We start from the raw sequence: 14,127 nt of genomic DNA, 5'->3' as shown, positions 1-14,127 counted from the left end.
ATGGATGAGAATTTTATCCTCGCTGGTGATTGTAACCAACCCCTAGATCCCTTTGTGGACAGGAATTCCGATGCTACTTATATTCCCAACAAATCACAGACTCTTTACTCAAGCAATTTCCCAATATAAGCTCCTCGACTCCTGGCGGCTTTGTAATCCGATCTTACGGGAGTTTACTTTTTATTCTCCGTCCCACCGATCCCAGTCGCGGATCGATTACATCTTTATTTCTCACAATCTTGCTCAAACGCTCACTGTTGCTGAAATTGGTCCGATCTTACTCTCGGATCATGCCCCGGTTCTAATTAGTGTTGACGTGCTCCCTAAAAGTGATGGGCCCAAAAGATGGCGTTTTAACACCCTCCTCCTAGATCCCAAATTCACCACTTCCTTTAAAGCCTTTTATGATTAATATTTCCTGTTCAATGATACCCCTTCCATCCCGGAACATACCATTTGGGATGCCTTTAAGGCAGCAGCACGCGATTATTGGCTACGTCGCAAAGAAGCGTAGGATTGCACGTCAATTCACTAAAAATCGTCTTGGTGACCTTAAGAGATTGGAACACGCCTACTTCACGTTGCATTCAAAAGATAGTCTGACGGCCCTTGTTGCTGCCAAGATGAAATTTAATCAGAAATCCACAGAGGATGCATCCTTGTATTTGCTAAAGTCAAGTGCTAAGTTATATGGTGGTAGGAACAAAGCTGGGAAACTCCTTGCTAATTATTTGAAGGTCAAGCACAATAAGCTGAACATTGAATCCATTTATGATACCAATTCTAATTTACAGCACAAGGACTCCGACATCCTTATTGAGTTCTCCCGTTTCTATAAAACCCTTTACACCTCTGAGACTCAACCCTCTCTCCAATCCCTCACACACTTCTTCTCTTCTATCCAAAAGCCTGAGCACTTCCCTATTGATCTTTCCCTCTTGGAGACTGACATTTTGCAGAGGGAATTGCTTGCTGCGCTCCAGCATCTCAAGCTCAATAAAGCCCCTGGACCAGACGGTTTTACTGTTGAATTTTATCTTCACTTTTCAAAATTACTGATTCCAAAAGTCCATTCTCTCCTACACACTTTTGCTGCTCTAGGTAATTCCTCAGGGACCTTCTCCGATGCACACTTTTGTTTAATACCCAAAGAAGGAAAAGATGCAAAGTATTGCAAAAATTACAGGCCTATTTCCCTTGTAAACATAGACTATAAAATCTTCGCTAAGTCTTTGGCGATCAGGCTGGATCACCTACTTCCAGACCTTTTAGGCGAAGAGCAGTCTGGTTTTGTTCAAGGGAGGTACATCACCGATAATACCAGACTTTTATTCAACATATTATCAAAGTCCTCGCATCTCCAACACGCCCTTGCAGCGATCGCCCTAGATGCAGAGAAGGCGTTTGATAAGGTCGAATGGTCATATCTTTTTCACTCTCGGATGGTTTGGTTTTGGTCCCAAATTCATTTCCTTAGTTTCATTGTTGTATTCTCACCCACGCGCTGCAGTATGCGCAAATGGCCAGATCTCCTCCTACTTTGACCTTGGTAGAGGTGTTCGCCAAGGTTGTCCCCTTTCCTTTTTAACCTGGCCTTGGAGCCCTTTATATCCAAGCTTCGCCAGAATGCCGGCATACATGGTTTTCAGACCGCGGAATCTCCCATTAAACTTGCTGCCTATGCAGACGATATTTTACTCTTCATCTCCAATCCCACAGACTCGATTCCTGCTTTCCAAGAGAAAGTACGGAACTATTCCTTAATCTCTGGCTACAAGCTCAATAACGATAAATGTGAGATTCTACCCCTGTCAAAGTTCACTTTTAAACCCGATTTCACTGCTTCCAACTTTACCTGGAGTCCCTCCCATATTAAATACTTAGGTTTGCACATCACCCCCTCCATCTCAGACACCATCTCCCTTTGTTTGACTAAATGCACCCAAAAAATATCTGACCTAACGACTAGGTGGCATCCTCTCTATTTGTCCTGGTGGGGTCGTCTCGACACCATTAAGATGATGCTATCCCCCATAATCCTTTACACAATCTCTAATATTCCTGTTTCAATCCCAGCCAAATTTTTCAAGAAAATCAATTTGATCTTGTCCTCCCAGAATGTCCCTTGCTAGATTAATTCGTCCTACTTTTGTAGGCCTTTTTGTTACGTCAAGCTTCTTTTTGGTTGCAAGACCCCACTTTCCCTTGTCCTTTGTGGGCTAAGGTCGAGCGCCTTTTCCTCTCCCCATTCTCCTTTGCTGAATATATTTCTTTCTCACGTAAACCCTCCTTGATTCCAACTCCCATTCATAAATTTACTGCCAGGCCCCTCTTATCCTCTAATCCTCCACCACCCCCCCCCCCCCCCCCACCCCCCCTCCTGCGACCATTGCTGACTTTCTCTTATCTGCCATTTGGCATAATAAATATCTCTTAATCCATGATAAGCCTTTTTACTGGAAATCCTGGAGGAACAGAGGGTTGATTTGGATCTCGCAGCTATTCTCACTTTCTACTTTTCTGCCCTTCCACACTCTCAGTTCCCTTTGGTTTGCCCCTTCCTTTGCTCTCAAATATCTTCTACTTAAAACAGCGGTCATGGAAGTCTACACTCGACTCCTACAAGCACAACCTTCCCCTACCTCTCCTACTCCTGCTCTCCGACTTCACTCTCTCCTACATGCTACTCCTAAGGCCTCTGTTATTTACAAATACCTTCATGCTATCACATCTATTCGGCCGAAGTCAAAGGTGGAAGAGCAGTGGGAACAGGACCTTGCTACATCATGGCCAGTATCTTTATGGGACAAGATCTGGACAAAGGTTCGTAAAACATCCAGAGCGGCGTCCTTGACGCAATCCTTGTTTTTTATCTACAATAGACTGCTACACACTCCTTTTACCCTAAACAAGCAGTTCTCTACTGTCTCACACGCTTGTTGGTCTTGTTACTTACCTCATGCTACCTTATTTCATATGTTATTTCTCTGTAAGCATGTACATGATTTTTGGTTACAGGTCTGGGCTCAAATCAATGTCCTTTTCCACACTTGTATTCCCCTGTCTCACACCCATCTCTTTTTAGGGAGTCTTTCGCCTTGTTGGGAGGGGACTGACCTACATGTTCGTATTGTTGACTTGCTGTTGGCTGTTGCATTCCAACAGATTACCATCAATTGGAAAGCTGCTTCTAACATTTCTTTTAAAGCATGGTGGTATACTGTTTGTCATAATCATAGGCTTGACACAGCTTTTGTTTTCCCTGACCAAATGGCAATAAAACGTGCAGACTTATGGCATCCTGTTAAGTTGTATTTAGATAACTGTGCGACTCTTCCATTTGGCCCACGGCCTGCCCAGTAGGAGGTTCTCAAGCCCCCCTGATACCCTTTGCATTTCCTCTCTATTTCTGCATTATTACCTGATATGTTCTCATTTGCACCTGCTTTTGATGCATACCCATTGTACCCCTTATATTTAGTCTTATTGCCCATGAATTGTTTTTTGCTGCCTTATCTCTTGCAGAGTATACCCTGATTATCCTTTCTTTGTTTCCCCTTCTCTTATTTCCCCCATTTCTTTTCATATTTTATGTATTGATGCCTTATTTTAGGACTAATAAAATTCTTTTTTGAATTTAAAAAAGGTCTTGTGCCACTTAATCCACTGATAGATACATGGAATTGCACCACACCACACAACAACACAGTCTACAGTGTAGGGTGGTACTACGGTAAAAGTCGTCTGAACGTGTGATTAACTACAGGGGCTAATTTAGGTTGAGGAGGAACAAATCCATCTCAAGCTGCAAGATATACACATAAGGCAAATTTACGTACAAAGAATCTGAATGAAACTCATTTCCATACGTATTGGTTTTCTTGATAGAGCTAGGACGACATGATCCACGTCAGACTATGTTGCTGCTCTAGAGTTGTTAGTGGATGACCAACCATCCCAGGAAGCATAGTTCGCCCCACCAAATCCCTGAAAGTATGGATTGTGTTCTCTAACCATGATTACTGTTGCTATATCCAAATATGAAAATAATTATAGTTCCATCAGAACATCAGACTCCACAAATAAAGACCACTATATTTGAAATAGATGAATTGTGAAGGCCAACCTGTCTTTACAATCTTCACGTCAGACAATTCTTCTAACCTTTTGTTCCAAGTCATATGTGGAACCAGCACACACATTTAGAAAGTATTTGTATACAAAGGTATTATCTAAAGGGGCCCTTTCTGAATAATAAACATCCTAGATATCCATAATAGTTAAATATGTGTTCATCACATTGTTTAGAATCTTGCATTAACCTGCGGGTCAAGTCATGCTTTTTCTATGTTCAGTGTATTAAAAACATAACCTCTACATTTGTATGTATTGAAGGTCTGTGGGAAGTCTAACAATCTTTTTTGCATTGTCTGCTTCATAGGTTTGTTCGTGCCAGTAAAGACAACAGAAAGATTGTGGCTGCAGTTAGACAAGGTAAATTAGCTGACATCTCAAATATTTAGTGGGCAATAGATAGATGGAACACAGTGAAATTGAGACCTCTCTACTTCTGTTCAGGGGAAATATCTGAGCTGCAGATCTTGGTGAAACACCGCTATGCTCTTGAGATAGCCGATGAGAGAGGCTGGTTTCCTCTGCACGAAGCAGCTGTTCAGCCTATTCAGCAAGTACTGGAAATTGTCCTGGATGGTAAGTCAGCACAAAAAGCTTGAACCAGTAAAGCAGAAAAGAGTTAAAATTGAAAGAAATGTTGATGCAAACTGGGGAAGAGAAGAGGGTACATTTGGAAAAATGTTTTGGAGCAAACATTTATTGGTGAAATGGCTTTTCCTTTGCAGCTCTCTGTGAATAACAGGGCATTTAGTTTATTTTTTTTAAGTTATTTTATTGTCACAAGCATAACAAAAAACAACCAAACATGTGTAGCACAAGTATCGATAGAAACAACAAGAGCATCCCAAATTAATTAACCATTAAAGTATTCACATGTCTCGGCAGTCAAAGTAATAATCTTAGTCGGGGTCAATTGAATGAAAAAATAAACATACAAATTGAAATTATAACTGACACCAACATAAATGAACACCCCCAAAATATAAAAAGTAATACAAAAGACTTGAAACAAGCAGCAGCAATTAATCCCATTGCAGACTTGACCACACCCTCCCAAATTTAACCTTTGAATGTAAACCCCGCGCTTTTGCTAGCGCCAGTTCCATTTCAAAAACTCCCCTAAGTAACAGCCAGAAATCACTAATCTTGGGACTAGCTGCCTCAATCCAGGCCCTGGCAATGCAGAGCCGCGCCGCAATAATAATAATCGAAACTAAAGATTTAGATAGACTGCCTGACTCGCTAACCGAGCCCAAAAAGGGCATTTACTTTCTAATTGTGACTGGAGGGAAGATGGTAATATAACCGTTTTGAACCAATAATGCTTCAATAACTATTATTACCTCTTACCCTAAAAGATGGTAGCCATGTGTGGTTAATTGCTCTGACTTTAACTGAAGCAAGTCAGACAGACCCTGAGTGTTCTGGGGTTGTGAGTGTGTGTGCTAGTGTTTCCATTAATAGAAGCAGAACTATCAGTGGTGTGAAGGAGTTGGATTGTAGAGGAGCTTCTCATCTGGACATGAAACGGAGAAGGAAACATGGTCCCCCTTCAAAGCTCTGAAAGCTAATGAGCTGGCAGGCTGCTATTGAACCCTCTCCATTGGCTTGTTAGCATTTAGAACTGGCATTACAGAGACACAAATCCATCCCCTCTGGTTTGGAAGCCAATGTATTTTCCACTTAGCAGGGGACTTCATTTGTGAGCCTTCAAATATGGATGAATGCCAGCTGGATTGGAGGACTTTGAAAATAATTGACATGGGAAATAGACAAGATGCCAACCCGTAAGAAGCAGCGGCAGATCGCCATTTCTTTTGCTCCCCATAGTAGGCTGATACGATGACCTGCTTGAGGCACAGTCTTCGCATTCACTCCATTCATCTATCCCAATGCATGCAAACTGACGTTTGCCTCTTTAAAAGGGTATGTAACTGTTACCACAGATTTTTTAGCACGCAGTACAGTTACCACGGATCCATTACCACGCAGGATCCATTACCACGGATACCTTTACCACGCATTTTTTTACAACGCAGGTACTATTACAACGCATACCATTACATCGTAAGTTTAAAGGTAAGTATATGGGTATTGAGTTTGTGTTTTGGGGTACAGGGGTATTTTTAGGTTTCAGGGCTGGGTTTGGGTTTTGGGGTACAGGGGTATTTTTAGGTTTCAGGGCTGGGTTTGGGTTTTGGGGTACAGGGGTATTTTTAGGGTTCGAGGCATGTGGGCTGCTGAATTCATATCTGTGCATAGATCGCCGCCTAGTGTTGGGTCCGGATGATTGCACATTGTTGTCCTGGAAGAGTCTTCGAAGTATCACGAGATAGGTGGCTCCTCCCCTGGACTACAGTGCGCATGGGCATCGCCTCCATCCCCAGATTGTTTTTTTCCGCCATTGGGTTTGGATGTCTTTCGGTTCCCTCTGTCGGAATCGATAGTTGTTAAACTTTTCTACTCGAGACCAAAAGGTCTTTAGGCTGAGCGTCGGTATCGTTTCGTTCGGGTTTCTTGTCTGTCTCTCAGCTCCGAACTCTTGCTACCCATCCGCGTGCTCTCGGCGCGGACGGGCCTACTCTACGCTCCAGCTATGGAACGAACTCCGTTCAAGAGGTGCCCGGTGTGTACCTCCAAGTATTCACACCTCGACGTGCACCCTGTGTGCAACAAATGTTTGTCACCGGACCATGACGAAGACAGATGCATGGCATGTTCGAAGTTCCGGTGCAAGAAAACTCTCAAGATTCGTCGGGCCGCTAGACTCCAGGCCCAGTTATCGGCTACCCCGACGCCCCCACCAGACAACATCTTCGAAAAATTTGTTGAAGACGACGACGCCATACAAGTTTCGAACTCTAGTCCCGCGTCCGAGGGGGATGCCTACGACGCGGGTGATGAGGACTTTGACGAAGCCGGCGACAAGGTAGGAGACGACGATGGGGCCATTGCCACCGTGGGGGATAGCTCTGAGGAAGAGCATCCCCAAACTTTTCGGGGGTCAACCCCCTTCATGCGGCCCAGGTCGAGGGATCGCCTTCGGGCCTTACCCAAGACCTCGTTACTAGTCCAACAGCCCGGGCCCGGTCACGGACATTTCTGAGGCGCCACTCCCGTTAAAGAAAACGAAAGTGAAGCCATCGGGATCCACTCCCCCGGTTTCGAAACCGAAAGTGAAAGTTGCGCTGGTGCAGAAGGCTCTGGAGGCGTCAACTTCCAAACAATTCAAAATGGCCGACTTGAAGAGCCACGCCAAGATGGCCGACCCGAAGCCCTCGGGGTCGACGCCGAAGGCGAAGTCTACCGACGCGGCTGCGTCGGCGCCGAAGATGGTCGTGGTCGATGACCCGAAGACTGCTCCGAAGAAGCGTCAGGGCGACGCCGCGGCCCAGGCTCAGCCGGCGCCGGCCCTCGGGGTCAAGGAACGTGAGGTGTCGGCTCCGAAGAAGGTGCCTTTCGTCGAACCGACTCCCGACTCAGGAAGATCGCTCGAGCCAGTCAAGCCCTCTCCAGCCTTGACCAAAAAGGTCGCAGAATCCCTGCAGCGGATTCGGAAGGACGCTATGGGTCCCGAACCAGGAAACGTGGCGCCGAAGCACACGCCTAAGACTGCGAAGGCGCAAACGCCTATCCGCTTTACCCTGCCGCCGAAGTAGACGCTGAAGGCTTTCGCTCCGAAGCATGGGGCAGGCGGGCCCTCGAAGGAGATATCGACGCCCAAAGCGGCATTAGTGGTGTCGAAGCCTCGGCTCCAGCCACTTGCAGAAGAAGAGCGTCGAGAGGTCATCATCGACGCCAATACTGGGAAACTGTCTCTCCTCAAAAGGAAAATCACCACGGAGCCGGTGTTAGAACATTTTCGGATTCCTCTCAAGAATAAGCGGGACTCTGCGGGGACTTCGGCCCCGATAGAGCCTATGTCTCCACAAGCCTTAGAACACTCGCCAACGCGTTCCAATGCAGGGGATGCTGACGATGAGGACGTAGAGTACAACTATCCGGCGTACTCGGATCCGGAGGGGGAGCATGAACCTTGGTCTGCCGGAGGCGACCCAGAGGACCCGCAGTCGGGCCAGGAACCGCAGCTTTTTGCGGCCAAGACTTCACAGACGGAGGACTCGGCAGCCTTCAACGCTTTGATTGAGAGAGCTGCAGCTAACCATGATGTCGAGCTGCACTCAGACCCTGTGGATGTGGACTTTTTATTTGACACTTTCTCAGTGGCTGAGAAGTCAGTCAAAACACTACCAATGCTTAAGGGAGTGCTGAAGCACGCAACGGAGGTCTTCAAAGAGCCCACCCGGGCGCGTGTCATTAACCCTCGCATTGATAAGAAATATAAGGCAGCGCCCTCGGATCCAACATACATCAGGGGACACTTGCCACTGGACTCGTTGGTTGTATCCAACGCTCGGAAGAGGGCGAACTCGCAGACCACTGGTGACGCTCCTCCCCCAGACAAAGAGTCTAAAATATTTGAGGCCTCAGGGAAACGGATTGCTGCACAGGCAGCCAATATTTGGCGAATCTCAAACACACAGGCCCTACATGCACGCTATGATAGGGCTCATTATGACACCTTAGAATCTCTCCTGCAACACTTGCCTGACCAGTACAAGGAGGCAGGTGAAATGTTAATTCAGGAGGGAAAGCTCATCACAAACGCTTCCATCAAATGTGCGCTGGACGTGGCTGATACGGCCTCCAGGGCCATCAACACTAGCGTGTTGCTTAGAAGGCATGCTTGGCTTAGGATATCAGGGTTCAAACCGGATATACAAACGACAATCCTGAACCAAACAGTTAATCCTGACCACCTGTTCGGCCCAGAGGTGGATGCGACACTGGAAAAGATGAAAAAAGATACAGACACTGCCAAGTCTATGGGGGCCCTCCAGTCTCCGCAGTTTCGGAGTGGTTCCTTTCGCCGCTCCAATTCCAGAGGCACCTCAAGGGGTCAGGCATCGCAGTCCACACAGTATTATAAAAGTAACACCCAAACCTCATACACCAACAAAGGTAGAGGTGGCTACAGAGGCAACAACGTCAAGGGCAGGGGACGTGGAAACAACAGCTCCAGGTCCACCACCGCCAACAAGCAGTGACGTCTTGTCACTGCCCCCCGACCATACAACACCGGTCGGGGGGAGACTCAAGCAGTTCCTGCCCGCGTGGAAATCCATCACCACGGACAGGTGGGTCAAGTCTCTTATCCAGTACGGTTACTGTCTGGAACTTACTTCCACTCCACCAAACATACCCCCAAGGAGCCGTCCTATGTCCTGCGAGCACTTGCACTTGTTGAAGCAAGAAGTTCAAGTCATGCTGCAAAAAGGGGCAATAGAGCTCGTTCCATTGCAAGAAAGGGGAACAGGGGTTTACTCCCTGTATTTTCTAATCCCCAAAAAGGACGGATCCCTCAGGCCCATCCTGGACCTCAGGCCCCTCAACTGGTACATTCTCTCGGAGCACTTCCATATGCTCACGTTACAGCAAGTACTCCCTCTGCTTCAACAGGGGGACTTCCTGGCTACGCTGGATCTGAAAGATGCATATTTTCATATCCCCCTGCATCCTTCCCACAGGAAGTATCTCAGATTTACGATTCAAGACCAGCATTACCAGTTCAGGGTTCTGCCGTTCGGGGTCACCACGGCGCCAAGGGTGTTTACAAAGTGCCTGGCGACTGTGGCGGCGCATCTCCGACGCCAAAACGTCCACGTCTACCCTTACCTGGACGACTGGCTCATTCAAGCAAAAACAGAACAGCAGTGCGTCGACCACGTGTCCCGCACCATTCATCTCCTGCACGATCTGGGATTCTCTCTGAACTACCCAAAGTCCCATCTCCAGCCCGCCCATGTGCGACAGTATCTGGGCGCGACAATAAACACTCTGGCAGCCACTGCGCAGCCAAATTCAGTGAGAATCGCCAGTATCCAAACGCTGATCCAACGATTCAGACCCCAACACTCGCTTCCAGCGAAAGTGTTCATGCAGTTGATAGGCATGATGGCCTCCTGCATCTCCATTGTCCCGCACGCGAGACTACATATGCGTCCGCTTCAGGAGTGCCTAGCACGTCAGTGGACTCAGGCTCATGGGCAACTGACAGACCTAGTGTTGGTGAGCGGTCGGGCATACAGCTCTCTGCATTGGTGGAATCCACAAAACCTTTGCAAGGGCCGACCATTCCAAGAGCCTGTGCCACAGATTATCCTGACGACAGACGCTTCTCTCCAGGGATGGGGAGCGCATGTACTCCACTACACAGTGCAGGGACTATGGACACTACAGCAGAGGAAGATGCACATCAATGTGTTGGAACTGATGGCAATCTTCATGGCCTTAAAGGCGTTCAAAGTACATCTGTGCAACAAAGTCGTGTTGATCCGGACGGACAACATGACGGCCATGTACTACATTCAGAAGCAGGGAGGCACACACTCTCCGCAGCTGTCTCATCTGGCTCAGAGCATGTGGAAGTGGGCCATTCAGAGGAACATCTTCCTCATGGCAGAGCATCTCCCGGGCAAGGACAACCAGATGGCGGACCTGCTCAGCAGGCACAGCCATCAGATGCACGAGTGGGAGATACATCCATCAGTACTCCAACCGTACTTCCAAAGGTGGGGTCATCCAGAGATAGACCTGTTCGCCACAAAGGAGAACGCAAAATGCCAAAGCTTCGCCGCCAGGTTCCCACACCCGCAATCACAGGGCAATGCGATGTGGATGAACTGGTCAGGCAGATTTGCGTACGCTTTTCCCCCAGCACCTCTGATACCGCTGGTGGCACGCAAGCTCAGGCAGCACTCGATGACTCTCATCCTGGTTGCTCCAACGTGGGCTCGCCAACCGTGGTACACCACGTTTCTGGAACTCTCCGTGGTACTGCATCAAAGGCTTCATCTCACTCCCAGCCTTCTGACGCAGAGCCATGGCGACATTCAGCACCCAGATCCGCAACAGCTCAACCTGGCGATCTGGCTCCTGAAGTCCTAGAGTTTGGCTACCTCAATCTTCCTCCCGATTGCATGAACATCATTCGGGAGGCAAGGAAGCCCACTACTAGAGCTTGTTATGCGGCTAAATGGAAGAGGTTTATCATTTACTGTGTTAACCACGATATTGACCCGCTAGATGCTTCCATTCAAAACATCATTTGTTACCTGTTCCACCTGTATCAATGCAATTTGGCGTGCTCTTCCATCCCCATTCACCTGTCTGCTATGGCAGCATACCTCCAGAATAGGCAACACCTGTCACTTTTTAAGGTCCCTGCTATCAAGGCTTTTCTGGAAGGACTCAAAAGAGTCATTCCACCAAGAACCCCACCAGCTCCAGAATGGAACCTCAATGTGGTTCTTACAAGACTGATGGGTCCTCCCTTCGAGCCACTGCACTCTTGTGAGCTTCAGTTTCTGACTTGGAAGGTTGCGTTCTTAGTAGAAATTACATCGCTACGGAGGGTTAGCGAGCTGCAGGCGCTCACCATCCAAGAACCTTTCTTCCAAGTGCATGCTAACAGGGTTGTGCTCCGCACTAACCCTAAATTCTTACCCAAGGTTGTATCTCAATTCCATATAAACCAAACAATTGAGTTGCCGGTGTTTTTCCAAAACCCAGAGACGCTGGCGGAGCGGATGCTCCACACCCTTGATGTACTACGTGGACAGGACAAAAGATTTTCGCAAAACCAAGCAGCTTTTCGTTGCTTTTGCCACACACCACAAGGGAAACGCTATCTCCAAAGCTGGGATCGCTAGGTGGATCGTGAAATGCATTCAAATCTGTTACGCTAAAGCTAAACGCACTCTCACTATCCCACCAAGAGCCCACTCCACCAGGAAGTTGGGGGCCTCTATGGCTTTCCTAGGTAACATTCCCTTAGAAGATATTTGTAGAGCAGCCACATGGTCTACCACACATACTTTCACTAAACATTACTGTGTAGACGTGCACTCCAAACAGCAGGCAGCTGTTGGTCAGGCTGTTCTCAAGACACTTTTTCAGACTGCTGCAGCTGGCACGGGCGGCCGCCGCTAATGGAGGGACTGCTATGTATTCTATGCACAGATATGAATTCAGCAGCCCACATGCCTCGAACTGCAAATGCTACTTACCAGTATGCATCTGTTCTTGGCATGTAGGGCTGCTGACATTCATATCGCCCACCCTCCTCCCTGGCGCCTGTAGCAGCTCCAGTATTCATATATATATATATATATATATATATATATATATATATATATATATATATATATATACTCATAGCATGGTCATCACTCACATACTTCACTCAATCTCTGCCAATGGCTAAAAACAATCTGGGGATGGAGGCGATGTCCATGCGCACTGTAGTCCAGGGGAGGAGCCACCTATCTCGTGATACTTCGAAGACTCTTCCAGGACAACAATGTGCAATCATCCGGACCCAACACTAGGCGGCGATCTATGCACAGATATGAATGTCAGCAGCCCTACATGCCAAGAACAGATGCATACTGGTAAGTAGCATTTGCATTTCAGGGCTGGGTTTGGGTTTTGGGGTACAGGGGTATTTTTAGGGCTGGGTATGGGTTTTGGGGTACAAGGGTATTTTTAGGTTTTAGGGCTGGGTATGGGTTTAGGGGTACAGGGGTATTTTTAGGTTTTAGGGCTGGGTTTGGGTTTTGGGGTACAGGGGTATTTTTAGGTTTTAGGGCTGGGTTTGGGTTTTGGGGTACAGGGGTATTTTTAGATTTTAGGGCTGGGTATGGGTTTTGGGGTACAGGGGTATTAGGTTTTGGGTTTGGGTTTTGGGGTACAGGGGTATTTTTAGGCTTTAGGGCTGGGTATGGGTTTCGGGGTACAGGGGTATTTTTAGGTTTAAGGGCTGGGTATGGGTTTTGGGGTACAATGGTATTTTTAATATATATTTACAAATATTACAATTAAAATTAATTTCATTAATATAATTTAATGATTAAATAATGAATAATTAAATTAAATATTACAAAAATAATTATTTAAAATATAATAATGAATAATTAAATTAATTATTACATAAATAATTTTTTAAAATATATTTATACTTACCTATACTTACGTTGTAATGGTATGCGTTGTAATAGTATGTGCGTTGTAGTGTATTGCGTTGTAAGGGAATCCGTTGTAACATGACCTGCGTTGTAAAAAATCTGTGGTAATGGTATGCGTGCTAAAAGTACGCGTGGTAACGTCATATATCCCTTTAAAAGACATAATTTAGATCATAAAGCTAAAGCAATGTTTAAAACAAATATATCCTATCTCTACTTCTTCCAACTCCTTGGCGCTCCTAACAGATGTCCTGTACTACCAATCAACTTTCCTGCCACTGTGGTCAAACCCAAAAGGGCAGGGAGTACTGGTAACCACCACTATGATAAGGAAGACTAGGACTTGGCGTAATGACGTTTATGGGGCCTAGTCACAAAGGTAAACTTGCACTGAGCAAATCTACTTGTGTACATTTACTCTTCTACTTTGTAATAAACTTCTTACATTTGGCTATTAATCATTTCATCATAATCTTTATTTCGGCAACTTGCCAGAAAAGCTCAGAATAATAAATACATGCAAGTGTGATAAAACTGTTCAAAAACAAATAAGAATTAAAAACAATTGTGAATTTAAAAAGCAAAGTATTAACCTAATAGCAGCATATCTCATAAGGTGTATTTGATGTAATCAATAAAATTCCAAGCACATATGAGCTAATATAAAAACACATTTGACCAAGAGATCAAACAGAATAAAAGTGGCAAATCAACCAATGCTTCATCCAGGAGATTACATTATTTTGCTGTATCCACCACATATTGGAAAGAAAATGGATAAAGACAAAGGGTTGTGATATATCAGTTCTTAAGATCCTAAGGTCCGGCTTGTAGTCCCTGATTCCCAGATTGCAGCATAAAGTCTAGAGCCACTTCCTTCTAGATGCATGATACATAGGACAAAAAA

At 46.1% G+C, this 14,127-nt stretch overlaps 1 protein-coding gene across 1 annotated transcript in view; it reads left to right on the top strand.

Moving 5' to 3' along the window:
- Positions 1-461: 461 nt before the first annotated feature.
- ASB15 (ankyrin repeat and SOCS box containing 15) overlaps positions 462-14,127 on the top strand; it is a 178,886-nt gene continuing 165,220 nt past the window's right edge. The window contains 3 exon segments of the mRNA XM_086929604.1: positions 462-661; positions 4,442-4,494; positions 4,579-4,710. Coding sequence (XP_086785730.1) covers positions 462-661; positions 4,442-4,494; positions 4,579-4,710 — 385 coding nt within the window.

Source organism: Lissotriton vulgaris, chromosome 1_1, assembly GCF_964263255.1.
Source record: "Lissotriton vulgaris chromosome 1_1, aLisVul1.2, whole genome shotgun sequence".
Classification (NCBI taxonomy): domain Eukaryota; kingdom Metazoa; phylum Chordata; class Amphibia; order Caudata; family Salamandridae; genus Lissotriton; species Lissotriton vulgaris.
This window is presented reverse-complemented; position numbering and strand designations above follow the sequence as displayed.